Source organism: Gymnoscopelus braueri, assembly GCF_963280865.1.
Source record: "Gymnoscopelus braueri genome assembly, chromosome: 24".
NCBI lineage: Eukaryota > Metazoa > Chordata > Actinopteri > Myctophiformes > Myctophidae > Gymnoscopelus > Gymnoscopelus braueri.
Window position 1 is genome coordinate 27,148,542 of NC_137626.1, and position 13,198 is coordinate 27,161,739.

The 13,198-nt window shown below is 41.8% G+C and overlaps 1 protein-coding gene across 1 annotated transcript in view; it reads right to left on the bottom strand.

Annotated features, from left to right (window-relative positions):
* Positions 1-705: 705 nt before the first annotated feature.
* Positions 706-13,198, bottom strand: part of stk11ip (serine/threonine kinase 11 interacting protein) — a 55,943-nt gene continuing 43,450 nt past the window's right edge. The window contains exons 25-28 of the mRNA XM_080422972.1: positions 9,771-9,855; positions 5,103-5,185; positions 3,788-4,014; positions 706-2,722 (exon numbers count right to left, since the gene is read on the bottom strand). Coding sequence (XP_080279098.1) covers positions 2,582-2,722; positions 3,788-4,014; positions 5,103-5,185; positions 9,771-9,855 — 536 coding nt within the window. The 3' untranslated portion in view covers positions 706-2,581. The remainder of the gene's footprint in view (positions 2,723-3,787; positions 4,015-5,102; positions 5,186-9,770; positions 9,856-13,198) is intronic.

The window sequence follows — 13,198 nt, forward strand, 5'->3', positions numbered from 1 at the left end:
GCCTGAAGGAGGTCATCAGTGACCGAAACATTGCTTCTCTCTCAATAAATGTGCTCTTGTACCGCACAGTTTGGCAGTGTGCGGGTGTATTCTTTTATTATTGATGCGCACTTGTTTGCCTAAGCACCTGCTCTAGGTGTGCGAAAGTTTTGATTGATTACTTCGTCTTGAGAGATAACTTATTGGGAAGTCTCTCGAGACAAACAGTAGGGACTCCCACCATTACAGTCTGTGCAATGGAAGCGCTGAAAGCATAGAATGTAAAGCGGATACCCCCTCCCCCACTTCCGATTAATCTTTGCAGTCGTAAATGTCTCTTACTGTAAATCAAATTAGTCAAAGCATATCTAAGATGCTGCAATAGTGGAAATGGAAGAAATTGAATATTTTAAAGATATTGAACAAAAATGAACGATAACAGCTTCCTGTGTGCTGCTTTCAGGGGGCGTAGTTATGAGACTGTGTAGCATTTGAAGATTGTGGAATAGTTAAATGGCATGAGAGACTAGTGACTACTTACCTAGTTTGGATTCTGGGACTGGGGCTTAAAATTAACATTAACTGCTCTCAACACCAACCCAAACTAAGCATCCCTATCACTGATGTCTTAGTTGTAATAGAGCCAGGATGTCTGTAAATAAATAAACAAACACAACACACAACATAACAGAATACATTTTAATGAATTCAATTATACATCAGATTGTTTTATTTGTATAAAAGGTAGAAAAAACAAAACAAATTTTGCTTGATCTACAGTCTACACACTGTATTATGAAAACAAACACTGTTAACAAATAAATTAAGCTACCATGTACACACTGTTTCTTCAATTTGGATTTTAACATGCCTGTATGCTGAGCTTGGGTGGTTCTGTATGGCAGCACAGACAGCATTAGCAGCGCACACCACAAAATAGCAGCCCACAGTTACAAACGTTTAAATGTTACACACGGTTACACAAATCAACAGCATTGCTGACATTAAAACAGTACACCTTTAAATGCAGTGTTTAATTTAACTCTGAAGTTCAGAGTTAAAATAACCCTCTGGATTTTCCTGTGTAAACAATTATTATCTGCAACAAATCTACTTGAAAATGTCTCCCTGTTCTGAATTTTATGAGAACAAAACAAACAAACAAAAGAAAGAAAGAACAAAAGAAAATAAAAACACTGTCAGAAACCTTCAACCACAAGCTGGATATGATTCCTATGCATTAGCAGTTGCTTATGGTATCTTTTCCCTTCTATACCTTATACCCTAAATAACATCGAGTCTGACAATATATATGTCTTAATACTTTTCCAGATGTTTCGTGCAAATCTTCCCTTTTCAGTAAATCCCCCAAATTGTCATCAAACAGATTTTCCAGTAGTTTCCAGAACACCGCCTCCCCCCATAGGAAACCCTGTGTCCAGTGTGGCTACCAGGAATTTGTGTAGCTTTGCCCTTCTAGCATCCTGTTTCATATATATAATCACACTGTACACTATTGTACCATAAGACACTGGTTCTCAACGTTGGGTCTGGGGACCACCAGGGGGTCCAAAAAGACGCTTACAGGTCTGCAACTCTGAGAGTGTGAAACCATTTGTTACAGACCTGTAAAGGTCCTTACACACCGGGGAGATTCTTTTCATGTGAATAATACGTTTTTTTTAAAAACCTTATAAAGTCAATGCAAGCTTCCACACCAGTTTCGCGGAGCGAAAAAAGCGTATTTTAATTATTCGGAACGAGTCCGAATTTTGCGTATATTCGCATATTTGCCGGTGTGTTACCGCCTTAAGGGTTCATTTGGATTCCTTGTGGGCCCCGGTCCAGATGTTGAGAATCAGTGCTATAAGACCCTGATTCATTGGATGGAAAAGATGTGTGTTAAAAGAAAACCTGGGCGGATGGCAACTGAACTCCCAAGCTTGTGTTGAGCGCGTGATGTCACAACTCACTGCACCCCAAGGCCGGTGGGGCCACAGTCTGCAGAGCCGCAAATAGCAAATCTACAAGCTCACAGTGAGTGCGGCATAGCACGATGCGTTGTGAGCTTGTAGATCGGCTATTTCCGGCACTCTACACTGTCATACAACGTACAAATCAAACTTAAAGGCCGGAATGGAACAAATTCACACACGCACTCACGTACACAGGCGTACACACACTTACATTAGTAACAATGGCAGTAAATGCCTTTCCCTGAAACACTGAAAGCTCACTCCGTCCTCTGCACCCAACCTTGCTTCATTCTAGGTCGAGGCTCCAGTATCGCATAAATATGCATTTCCATTTTAGAACGTGGTCGCAGCTGGGAGCAAACTAAGGCAAAGGCGCACTCCTTTTCTGTGTTTGAACAGTTCACTCGGTGGTGTCTTTACAAGACGATGATATGAAAGTTTATGTGCTTGCCCACCCCGTTGGCGAGTGCAATAATTAGTACTTGGCATAAAAGCAAAAGACAAATGCGGACAATAAAAATAATGTAACCAGGGTGTGCGATGAAAAATCAAAAAATAGAAGCCCACATCTTTCACTGAACTGAGTCTACTGACACACAAAAACACACATTATTTCCTGTGCCTCGTCATGTCGTGGTGTCTTGCATGCTTGTGGTGAGCTTGACGCCGAACATGGCTTCCCACCGCGCCCTCACCCAATCCAGCAGACCCCGGATCATCTCGTCGCCCTCCGAGCGTACGCACCATACCTTCTCCTGCTTCACAATCTGCCAGGGCCAAACAAGACAGGGACGCACAATTAAACATGAAGGAAAGGTTAATTAACGTAGGACGCCATGCATAGATTTTGCCCAAATTGTACATTTTCACATTTCAATTCTATCTAACAACTGTGTCAGCTAATTCGGAATAGGGCTCTGCTGATGCAGGAATCTTAAATCTAGCAGCAATATTAATATTTACAGAAATAAGAATAATAAATAATCTTTGCAATTTCTTAATTGGAAACCTATTTTAAAAAGAAATACTGAAAATGGTGTGTAAAAGATCCTCTGATCGATGTACAGTTGATGTAATTACATTTGAACATTACTTTGCTTCTACTGTTTATTAGTAGTTACATTAAAGCTAATTATTTTATTAAAGGTTTATTCATGTATTTATCATAATCTACAAAAGGCACTCACATATCCTTGAGGTGTTTTACTTTTTACAAGTTGAAATTGTTCTTTTTAACTTGTAATATACTTTTGTTATATTTTGCTTATTATATATTGTTAACACAGTCTGCAGAGCATGTCAAACCAACACTGCACATGGCTTAGGCACTGTATGAGTGAGAGACAAATACATCTTTGAGATACGGTATGTAACGTTACTAATATGGGCTGGATACAAAATAGTTGGGATAATATCTGTCAATACTGTTAAGTGTCACTGGTAGTATCTGTTGTCCAGCCTGGCACTACTAGGTTCTAGATTTTAACTGTATACTATCGCTGTCGGGTGTAAACCTTGTATGTCCAAAACCGGGGGAAAAAATTACCTGCGTTCCAATGGATCCAATGTAGTTATTATTTAGTCACAAGCTCTTGATAATATTTTTCATTGGTTAAATATTTATAAAATCCACTTTCATGTCATTTTGGGCATGTCATTATAGGGAAAAAAAGCAAAATATTTAAAAAATAGCCGATCTACAACTCACCATCGCATTGTGACACGTTTGTGACACAATACGGAGATACAAGGTTTCTACCAAACAGTGACGATATGTAAATGCTTCCTGATTCGTAGCCAATCACACAGCTCAAACCCCTTTTTGGACTGACCTCATCGTAGAGCTTGATGTCCATTCTGCACGGGTCCGAGGACCACAGGTGGACGGAGCTAACGCAGCTGATTGGCTGGCTCTCCAGAACGGTGAAACCTCCGGTGCCGGGTTCTCCGTCCTCACTGGCTGAGAGGTTGGGCAGGCTCTTACTCCACTGGTGATCTTCGCTGAGCAGGTAAAGGGTTTCCTGGGTTACCAGCACTGTCACAGGAGACCAGATGTCCTCTGAGATGAACAAGAACAGTACATAAATAAATACCAGTGATTCTCAACCTTTTTAATTTCAAGGACCCCCAGTTTTGATATGCATTAGGCCATGGATCCCCATTTGACATGATCTTTAATCTCTGGGACCCCAATCTACACTGTAAAATCATCAGTGGTAAATTCACCCTGAGAGTGTACTAATGTAACCCAATGGACTTGTAAGGGTCATTTGCTTCCTCCTAACTATCAATCATTTAGCTGGGGACCACCTGGAACCACCACAATGACCCCTGGGCGTCCCCGGACGCCACATTGCGATAAGTGCAGTAGTTGAGCCATGTCACTCACTTGACCTTTGACCACCAAACTGCACCATAGTCAGATATTGAGTTAGATAGCCAATATATGAAAATGTATGGCCTTGCATTGTGATTTGACGAGGATACGGTGTTTTGAGTCATGGCAGACAATGACATATATGTACTGTACATAAATCATACTGTACATAAACAAAGACAGCCTCATTACAATTTACGCAGCCCACCTAAAAAGAATGACAGCTAAATGTAACAGAATGATTCATTCTAGTCTTTGGCTGAAAAAAATCCCAAATCCCCCCCCCCCCCCCCACACCCCCAAAAGAAAAGAAAAACACTCCTAAACATTTTTAGAACAGCACCCTTCAGATGGTTTGTTGAATATTGATTAGACTAGGTGTGCTTTGGTTACAAGCATTTCCAGTCCTTTTCCTCAGGCTTTACGAGAGACAGATCTGACATCTCAACAGTTAAGTGGAAGGAAGGGCAGGTCAGCGCATGCAACAATTGCAGCACTTGAAATTCCGTGAACTTCTACAGCTGTGTGGCCCGCAGCTATGTTTTTGTCTGCACAAAGCACAAACAGGCAGATAAGCGTCCTTCGGCACCAGAGCGCACAGGGGGAAAGAAAGAAACCACACGCATACCCATATGAGCAGTCCTTGTCATAGCACACACCCACACAAACGAAATCCACGCAAAAATGTGAGGAAGAAAAGAGGATGGCGGTCAGTCATTTGTCTACGTGCACTTGTGCAGTATGTACGTGCACGTATGGAGCATGCTCACCTTGCAGGACGAAGGCCAGGAGATAGAAGAACTGGAGCTGGCCCTCTTCCGTGTCAGCGTGCGCGTCTTCACACACCAGAGGCCTGCAGTAGCACACAGGGAACAACTATCACAAGACTTATACATATTTATATCTTGGCCATTATTTGATTATTTACTTTATTTATTCTATTTTCTGTTTTTGTTTTGTTTTTCTCAAAAAAGCCGATCTACAATCTCACAACATATCGCTATGTGACCTGTTGTGACGGCTATTTTTTTAATTAAGCACAATAAAATTACTTTTATTTGTATCAAAAAAAATAATCGTGATCAGCATTGGACCCAAAAATCTGGCATCGGTCGGGCTCTTTCAGTATACAATAACACAGTTGTATTATCATTTATTTATGTTTTCATGAAGTGATGTCTTTTCCTCCTATCAGCATGTGGGTAAAATTATGACGCTTATTATTTGATATGGAACTGATCATAATACTTTATGGTGGTTTTTGGTTTAACACATTGTTGACTTTTGAGCTTCTGGGCTGTGTTGTGGTCGGTGCGAGGGCTTTGAGAGGTACATGGAAGCCTGGGGTGACCGCTGACATGATCACAGATGACATGATTTGTCTTGCGCAAATATCGGGAGTGCTCTGTGGTCTTGCAGCACACAAAGCAAATTTCTATTTATTAACCACACCACGTAAGCCCTATTCAAGATTCAACATTCAATTGATACTTCTTACATACAAGTACATAAGGGTAAACCCAAATATTTAGTTTTACTTACTAGGCCTAAAATTTCCTTATTTTAGGGCAAGGCCACTGGGCCTTTGTGTTGTCCATTTTTTGAGGGCACAAAGGCCAAATGGTCATCAATTAAAACAATGATAATAATTTTTAACTTAACCCATTAAAACCGGAAAAGCAATGTAGATTTTTGCGTTTTGCGCTGCGAGCTTGTACAGATTGATTTTTTTTTTATAATCTTGAAAGTGTGAGAACTACTGATTTAGAAGGAATTTTGTAGAATCGGCCTCAGGTCTTAACTCATTCAGTGCCTGACTTATTTCTGGCAGAGTGCCAGAGCCAAAATTCATTGTAAAAAAAAAGTGCTTGGGAGCCGAGATACAGCCTTTTTCAAGTAAGAAGTAAAACATGAAGTGAATGGAGCAGAACATTTTCAAATCATGATATCTTGGGTTCTGAACATTCTTAGACGTCCAGTGGCACAGGGCTTATGATACAACGGACGTCTTAGACGTCGAGTGGCACTGAATGAGTTAATGGGTTAAGGGTTAGAGTCTTGCCGCTCTATTCTGTGCCAGTTTTCCCAGCCGCAACGCTACCCTTAACCTGATAATGGAGCTGCGCCGCCCCAATAGGTTATTCTAGCACCTGCTCTACCCGTCACCATTATGCCGACGCCGTTATTTGCGCGTGGAGGTGTGCCCGTGGGCGTGTTGTTGCTATATCCCCCACATTGCAATTCTACAGACACACATGGGTACGGCTTGGGGACGGGGGATAGTGGATTCTAGAAGCACCCGCTGGTTTATAAAATCACCCGTCAAGTGCACACAGACACTACAATGGCTTTGTGCGTTGGACCATGAGCCGTGTTGCCAGCCTTGGAGAGAAATAAGCAACCGCAGTCCGCAGGTCTATGAAAACAAAAAGAAGCAACTCTAAGGCCACATGAGCACTTCAAACTACTAACTAGAGCTTTCATATCCCCTAAATATTTCAGCCCGGCTCGACTAATAATTGACAAATTAGACCCAGCCCAGCCCGTCAGTCGTTTTTCTAAAGAAGCCTTATTTCTCATTAAATCTTGGTAATTCGTTAAGAACAGGAGTCATTCTACCCTAACAGTCTATATTTTATTTAAAAAACAGCTTGGAGCAAATAGGGCTATATAAATATATACACTGCCCCATAACCATTTTAAAAATGATTATGGTTATTCTATGAAATATATGTTTCATAGAATAACCGTAATCATTTTTGCAATGGAGAAATCACATCAAATGTTACCTTCTGGCCGCTGCCTGTGCTTTCATTTGAAGAAATAATCCAACATTTATTTTGAGGTGAAAAAGACATGAAGAAAGTTCTGAAGATCCATTATTTATGTCATGTTATGGTTTAAACTTTAAAGGGAGCTCTCTACTGCTGCGTCATGACAAGACAGTGATTGATTTGACCTAGGCTACTTTAGCGTTGCGCTGCCCTGTTGATTAATTATTTGGCATCAGCTGTGTAGGAATATAAACTATTTTAAATGGCTTTCATATACTCTTGGGGATCTGACTAATATGACAAGTTGCTTATTGTGAACACAATAGCCTACGCTACAAATTAATTAATATGTGAATTTATTTGGATGTAAAAAAAACTTAGACCCGGCTCAGCCGGTGCCGACGGGCCGGGTCGGGTCCCGTTGGGTTTGGGCTAAAATCTTAAGCACTTACATTTTTTATAAGATGATCGGATCATAGTGTGATTTTCATTTTGGCTGCTGTCTCATTAAACCCATGCTGCGGGACGTGCGGGTGAATATTATATTATAGCCTATATTATATATATTAGCCTATATTATTATTATATTCCCCGCGTAAACGCTACGTTCATGACCCCCCAAAATAACCATATTTGAACTGGGGACCCCCCCATTTTGTTTGACTCGGTTCCACAGATAAATATTGTGAAAATAGCAGATCTACAAGCTCGCCAGGCGTTGGGTGCTCCATTGTGGTCTCGACCCACAGGTTGAGAACCACTGCATTAAAAGCTCCAAGCAAGTTACATGTCTAGTATGTTGTTGACCACGTAATGTAATGTTTTTGGTTTAGTGATAGGCTACTCCGTGGCGCGCGCGCGCCTCATTGTATGCTGTCCAAAATAACAGATCTGTAAGCTGTCGACACGACATGACGCAGCGCCGTTGATAGCTTGTATGTCTGTTATTTTGGGTAGGCGACGCACATACGCATCGCAGCAATGTGTCTGGGTTTGAGAGGCTTTGATTGATGTAAACTTAAAGTTTAGCTCTGTTCGGGATTACTGAACAAAGGTGGATGATGAAAGATAACGGGACAATATGGATGTAAGTTAACTTTAACTGCGTCACTTCAGAGGAAACTATGGAGCAACTTCAGAGATGTTTACACACCCCTGGAATCCATTAGAACGGTGGAAATAGAACGATAACAGCCAACGTGAGTACATAGGCTATAGACCTTTCCTAAAACTGTCCAATTTATTATACCCATGTGCTACTGTTTGTCTGTGTACCACGTAGGAGCGTTGTCGCAACATGATGTAATTAATTATTTGGGAGCAGCCAGTGTGTACCAATAGTATACATATTTTAAATGGCTTTCATATACTATTCCGGATCTGACTAATATGACAAGCTTATTGTGAACACAATAGGCTACAAATTAATATAAAAATGTATTTGGATAAAAAAAAAGAAAAAGAAGGAAAACAAGCCCAATGTGGCTTATAATAATCAGACCAGGCAACAGTGCAGACAGGTAGATAGGCTAGAGCATATATTGGATCGGGATGACGGCTAGCGCAGTCTTCTCTTAAAGGCAATGGCTTCTGGCACGGTGATTGGTTTTATCATTGTAACGCCCAAACCACACCTATGCATAATGTAACGGGTAGCTCAGGTGTTTGGCGGGTGAGGGGGGTGCCATAGAATACCGAATTTTGCGGGGAAACGCCTCTTGCCTAGTCCGAAATCCCTAATTAGTGGTTTGTTCAAATTCCCCCGTGAATAGGGCCCTTGGTATCTGAATTGACAGGAAAGAGGCAGGGGAGTGCGGTTAGGGCATTAAGGCCACTTTGGCCTTAGGGCATATTTTTTAAGGGCATAATGCCAAACTGAGGGGCAGCAGCGGCCATGGTCTTCATGGCCTCCGTGAAATTCCTGCCCTGTTCCTTACACATTTGTGCAGCAGTAATAACAGTAAAAAAGAGCAAAAGATAAACAGAAAAAAGAGAATAATTGAATAGCAGCAATCGTTTGTTGTACGACGAACAGCAACATTTGCCGATCTACAAGGTCTCAACGCATCACAGCATGTAGATCTGCTATTTTCTCTATGTTTGACAATTGTCGCGTATAATGACATGCCCAAAATAGGATTGCCACTGCCAGTTGAAAGTGGTTAAGTTGAATGCATAAAGACATTAGCTTAACAAATTGAACCACATCATAGAGGTGTCAGCAAATTTGTGGCACAATAATTGGGGTCTAAACTTGATACGGGGCCGTTCATGCTATAGCCCCTAGCCAGCACAACAGCCAACACAATAAGTATTCTCTCTGCATCTTTCAACATCAATGGATCAGACTCAAGGTGTCTGGTACTTTTCCCATTCAATCACTAGCTCCACTAGGCAATTCTCTGATGTACCAATTATAGAACAATATTGTTTCACCACAGTGCGAAAATGAAAAATGACTGGTGCAAGAAAATGGTCTGGCATTTACTGTACTAGTCTGAAGGAGATTTGAAAGTTGTGATATGCAATTATTGCTTACATGAGGTGGATGTTTGAGGTACTGACAAAGGCTTTAGCTGCTGGCTTTTCTGACTGATGCCACTGTAGGGTGTACTGAGGTTTGACATGAGTGTGTTTGGGGCCATGTGAGCGTAGCCTACGTACCACAGATGGTGCTGGGGGCTGAGCCTTGTGGTGGAGATGGACTTGAGCTTGCTGTCAGACTTGGGGGCCAGCTCACGCACGACTCCTGAAGAAGAGAAAGAGGGGAGAGAAAGGGCCTCATGTTGAAATGCAGCGTGACAGTAATGCTATAGAAACTAGCTGGGGGGGGGGGCTATACGAGACAAAACGAAGAAAGTAAGCTAGATGGATCCTTCATTTAAAACTACAGCCCAAGATCAACTCAGACATACACAATGCACTCTAAAAGGACATTAGCTTAATAAGCACTTTCTTTTCCCCCCTCTACACCAAAATATGTCGCCGAAAATAGCCGATCTGCTGTACAAGCTCAGAGCACGTTGCTGTGAGCTTGTAAATCTGTTCTTTTTGGCGAGAATAGAGAAAATGAGAGGTGATGTGAGGTAATCCCTGCATAGCATAGTGAACAAGGCATCTATTAAGGAGACAGTGGCCAGATGCAGAGATGAGAGAATGGGAGTGACTCTGAGAACCTATTAAACATGGATAGCACACAGGTAGCTCACATAAATGTCAAACCTCAGTATATGAGAAAGAGAGTCCTGTGCACAAAAGACATACTAAAATGTGAGACCCATTTAGTCTGTCACAGTGGCGGCAACAAGAAATCTGAGCGGTCTCTGGTTGCCGGTCTAACATTTCAACCCTATAGAATCAGGGGGTGTGGGAATTCTGGGAAGCTGCGGGGAAGACAATTGCGCTGGGTCACGCTAACATCTCCACGGTGTGGCGTGTCATTTATTGCGACAACAATAGAGGACGCCACAGCGGATACAGCACTCACACAGAGCACTTTCAAAGTCAAGTGTGTATAGGTGAACTTGAAAGTGAGAAAAGGGGAGTTAAAGGGACGCAGTGGAGTGGTGACAGAAAACGGGGAACAGTGGCGAATAATGCGATTAGAAAAATCCAAGCGCACCCCAACCCTCCAGCCAATTTCACAAAACCAGAGTCATCTTTGGGAATGGGGGAGGAAAGGGAAGGTGAAACGGGCCTTCCCTTTGATCAAGATCGTTTTACAAATCAGTGCACAGGTCCACGTGAATCTAACCTTTACAAAAACACACTCGTTTTCATGTGAAATGTGTGTGTGTGTGTGTGTATGTGTGCGCGTGTGTGTGTGTTAGTATATCGATTGCATCATAACGGGTGGAATGAGCTGCCTCTGTGTGTCAGGCTCAATCTAAAAACTACACGCTAGTGATGCACTTTACATTTCTATGGTTTGATATTTGTTAGGGATTTTAGGTGGTTTTAAGTGTTTTGTATTTTGTAGTTCATGTGACTTGCTCCGTGCTGTGTAATGTATTGGTGCTATGTAATTTATTGGACTATTTATTTTAATTTTATGTTGCAGGAACGCTTTTTTTATTATGCTTTTATCTACCAAAATCAAATCAAATGATACAACTTAATGGATGAAAAAAAAGACAACATAAAGGAATCTAAGATCTCTCAAGGTGTACTATTGACATTAATTAAAGCCTTTATTTTAACACACTGACAGAAACATCTGTCCATTTCAACACATTTAAAGAACAACCTGACTTGCAGATGATTCCAGAGCAGCCGACAACAGCTCCTGTTTAAAGAACAACCTTCCTGTGGCTGATTCCAGAGCAGCCGACAACAGCTCCTGAGGTCTGCTCATGTGGCCCCCATGAACATTTAGCCCTGCTGTTCTTAATCAGACCTGTACTAGAGCCCTGTTTTATATGCATGGCGGAAAATTCATACCAGCCACCAAGCTAAGCTGAGGGTCAATTTAACTGGGAGACTGGGAGGCTTATCTACGATACCAGCTGCCTGTGCAGGCAGGCAACCAGCATTTCAGAGAAAAACAAGACAAGACTTTTTATTTGTGAAATAGTGAAAGTCATTGGTGGCTCTGTTAGCCACTCCAACGGTAGAGGAAATTATTAGTTTTCTGTTCTTTATCTACACCAGTGGTTCCAGACCGGTGTGCCGGTGTGCCAAGGACTTTCTGACAGCCACACATTATTATTGCAATATATATGGATGTATAAAAAGTTATAATTTTTTATTTAATTTACTATCAGTACTTTGAGCACAACCATTTCCAAATACAGAGGCAAATTCTATACCCTAAAAATATATACCACTTTCAACTTGGTGTACCTATTTTGGTCAAAAATCTTAATCGCAATGAATTGTGAGCTTGTAGAGCTGCTATTTTCACTATGAATACGGGTGTACCTTGAGGTTTTCACATGCCCATTGGTGTGCCTGGGGCACAAAAAGTTTGAAAACCACTTGTAGATAGTGTCTTTGAACTTAGCCATCCAAGATGGCAAAAGAGCAGTTAGCAAAGACTATGGGCCAAGTATGTCATGACCTAAATACTGTAGGTAATGGGCTAGCCCTGACCGGTGTGCTGGGTGTGTCGCCAGTCTGTACAGTCTGCTTCCTCAGGTTTCAATCACAGGCCAACTGGCCGCCTCCCAACCAGACACCAATGCCATGGTGTATTTTCACAAGACATGAGCTGGACTCTCATTTGTCTGAGGTGAAACCAAACACATTGGCAGAGGAGAGACAGAGACAGTGTCTGTGTGTGTCTGTGTCTGTGTCTGTGTCTGTGTCTGTGTGTGTGTGTGTGTGTGTGTGTGTGTGTGTGTGTGTGTGTGTGTGTGTGTGTGTGTGTGTGTGGGGGGGGGGGGGGGGGGGGGGTGGTGGTCGAGGTGCAAAGGATACTGTTTTCCATCAAAAAGTTTAGCCTCGGTTCAGAGAGGAGATAGAGGTGCTATTGATGTGGGCACCTTAAAGGACGACTTCACCAATTTTCAACTTATTTTTGCATTGTAACTTTCCAGGAATAGAAAGCCTGCCGTTTCTATTAACTTGGATTCCCCATCGATGATGTCACTGGTAGGCGAGTTTCTGAACTGTCCACAGCCCTCCTCTGAGAGACAGAGTGAGTAGACAAAAATGGTGCCATCTTATAATGAGCATTAGTGCGGACCAATTATATGAAGATAGGTTGAAAATGGTGACGTTGTCCTTTAAGCGAGAGAGGTAACAAACAGTGCTTCAAATCCTGTATAGGATAAAAGGATAAATAATCACAGTATAAGGTTGATTTCAGCCGAACCCCCGGTCTGTCCTGCTAATGCAGTGTATGGTCAACTATGACAACATCAATGGCTTATCTCTGGGATTCTTCTGCCTTTCTGAATTGAGCCCAAAGGTGATAACATATTTTTCTGTCTAATCCCCAGGCTTTGAAAGGTCTGTCTGAAGCACGTGGCCTGGCAAAACATGTGTCACCATTTAAACCACTCTATGATCCACTAAGCAACATAGGCTCTAATTGGCGCTTTTAAAGATTATATTCAATATGTTGGTCAATTTAACTTTGACCAACTCGG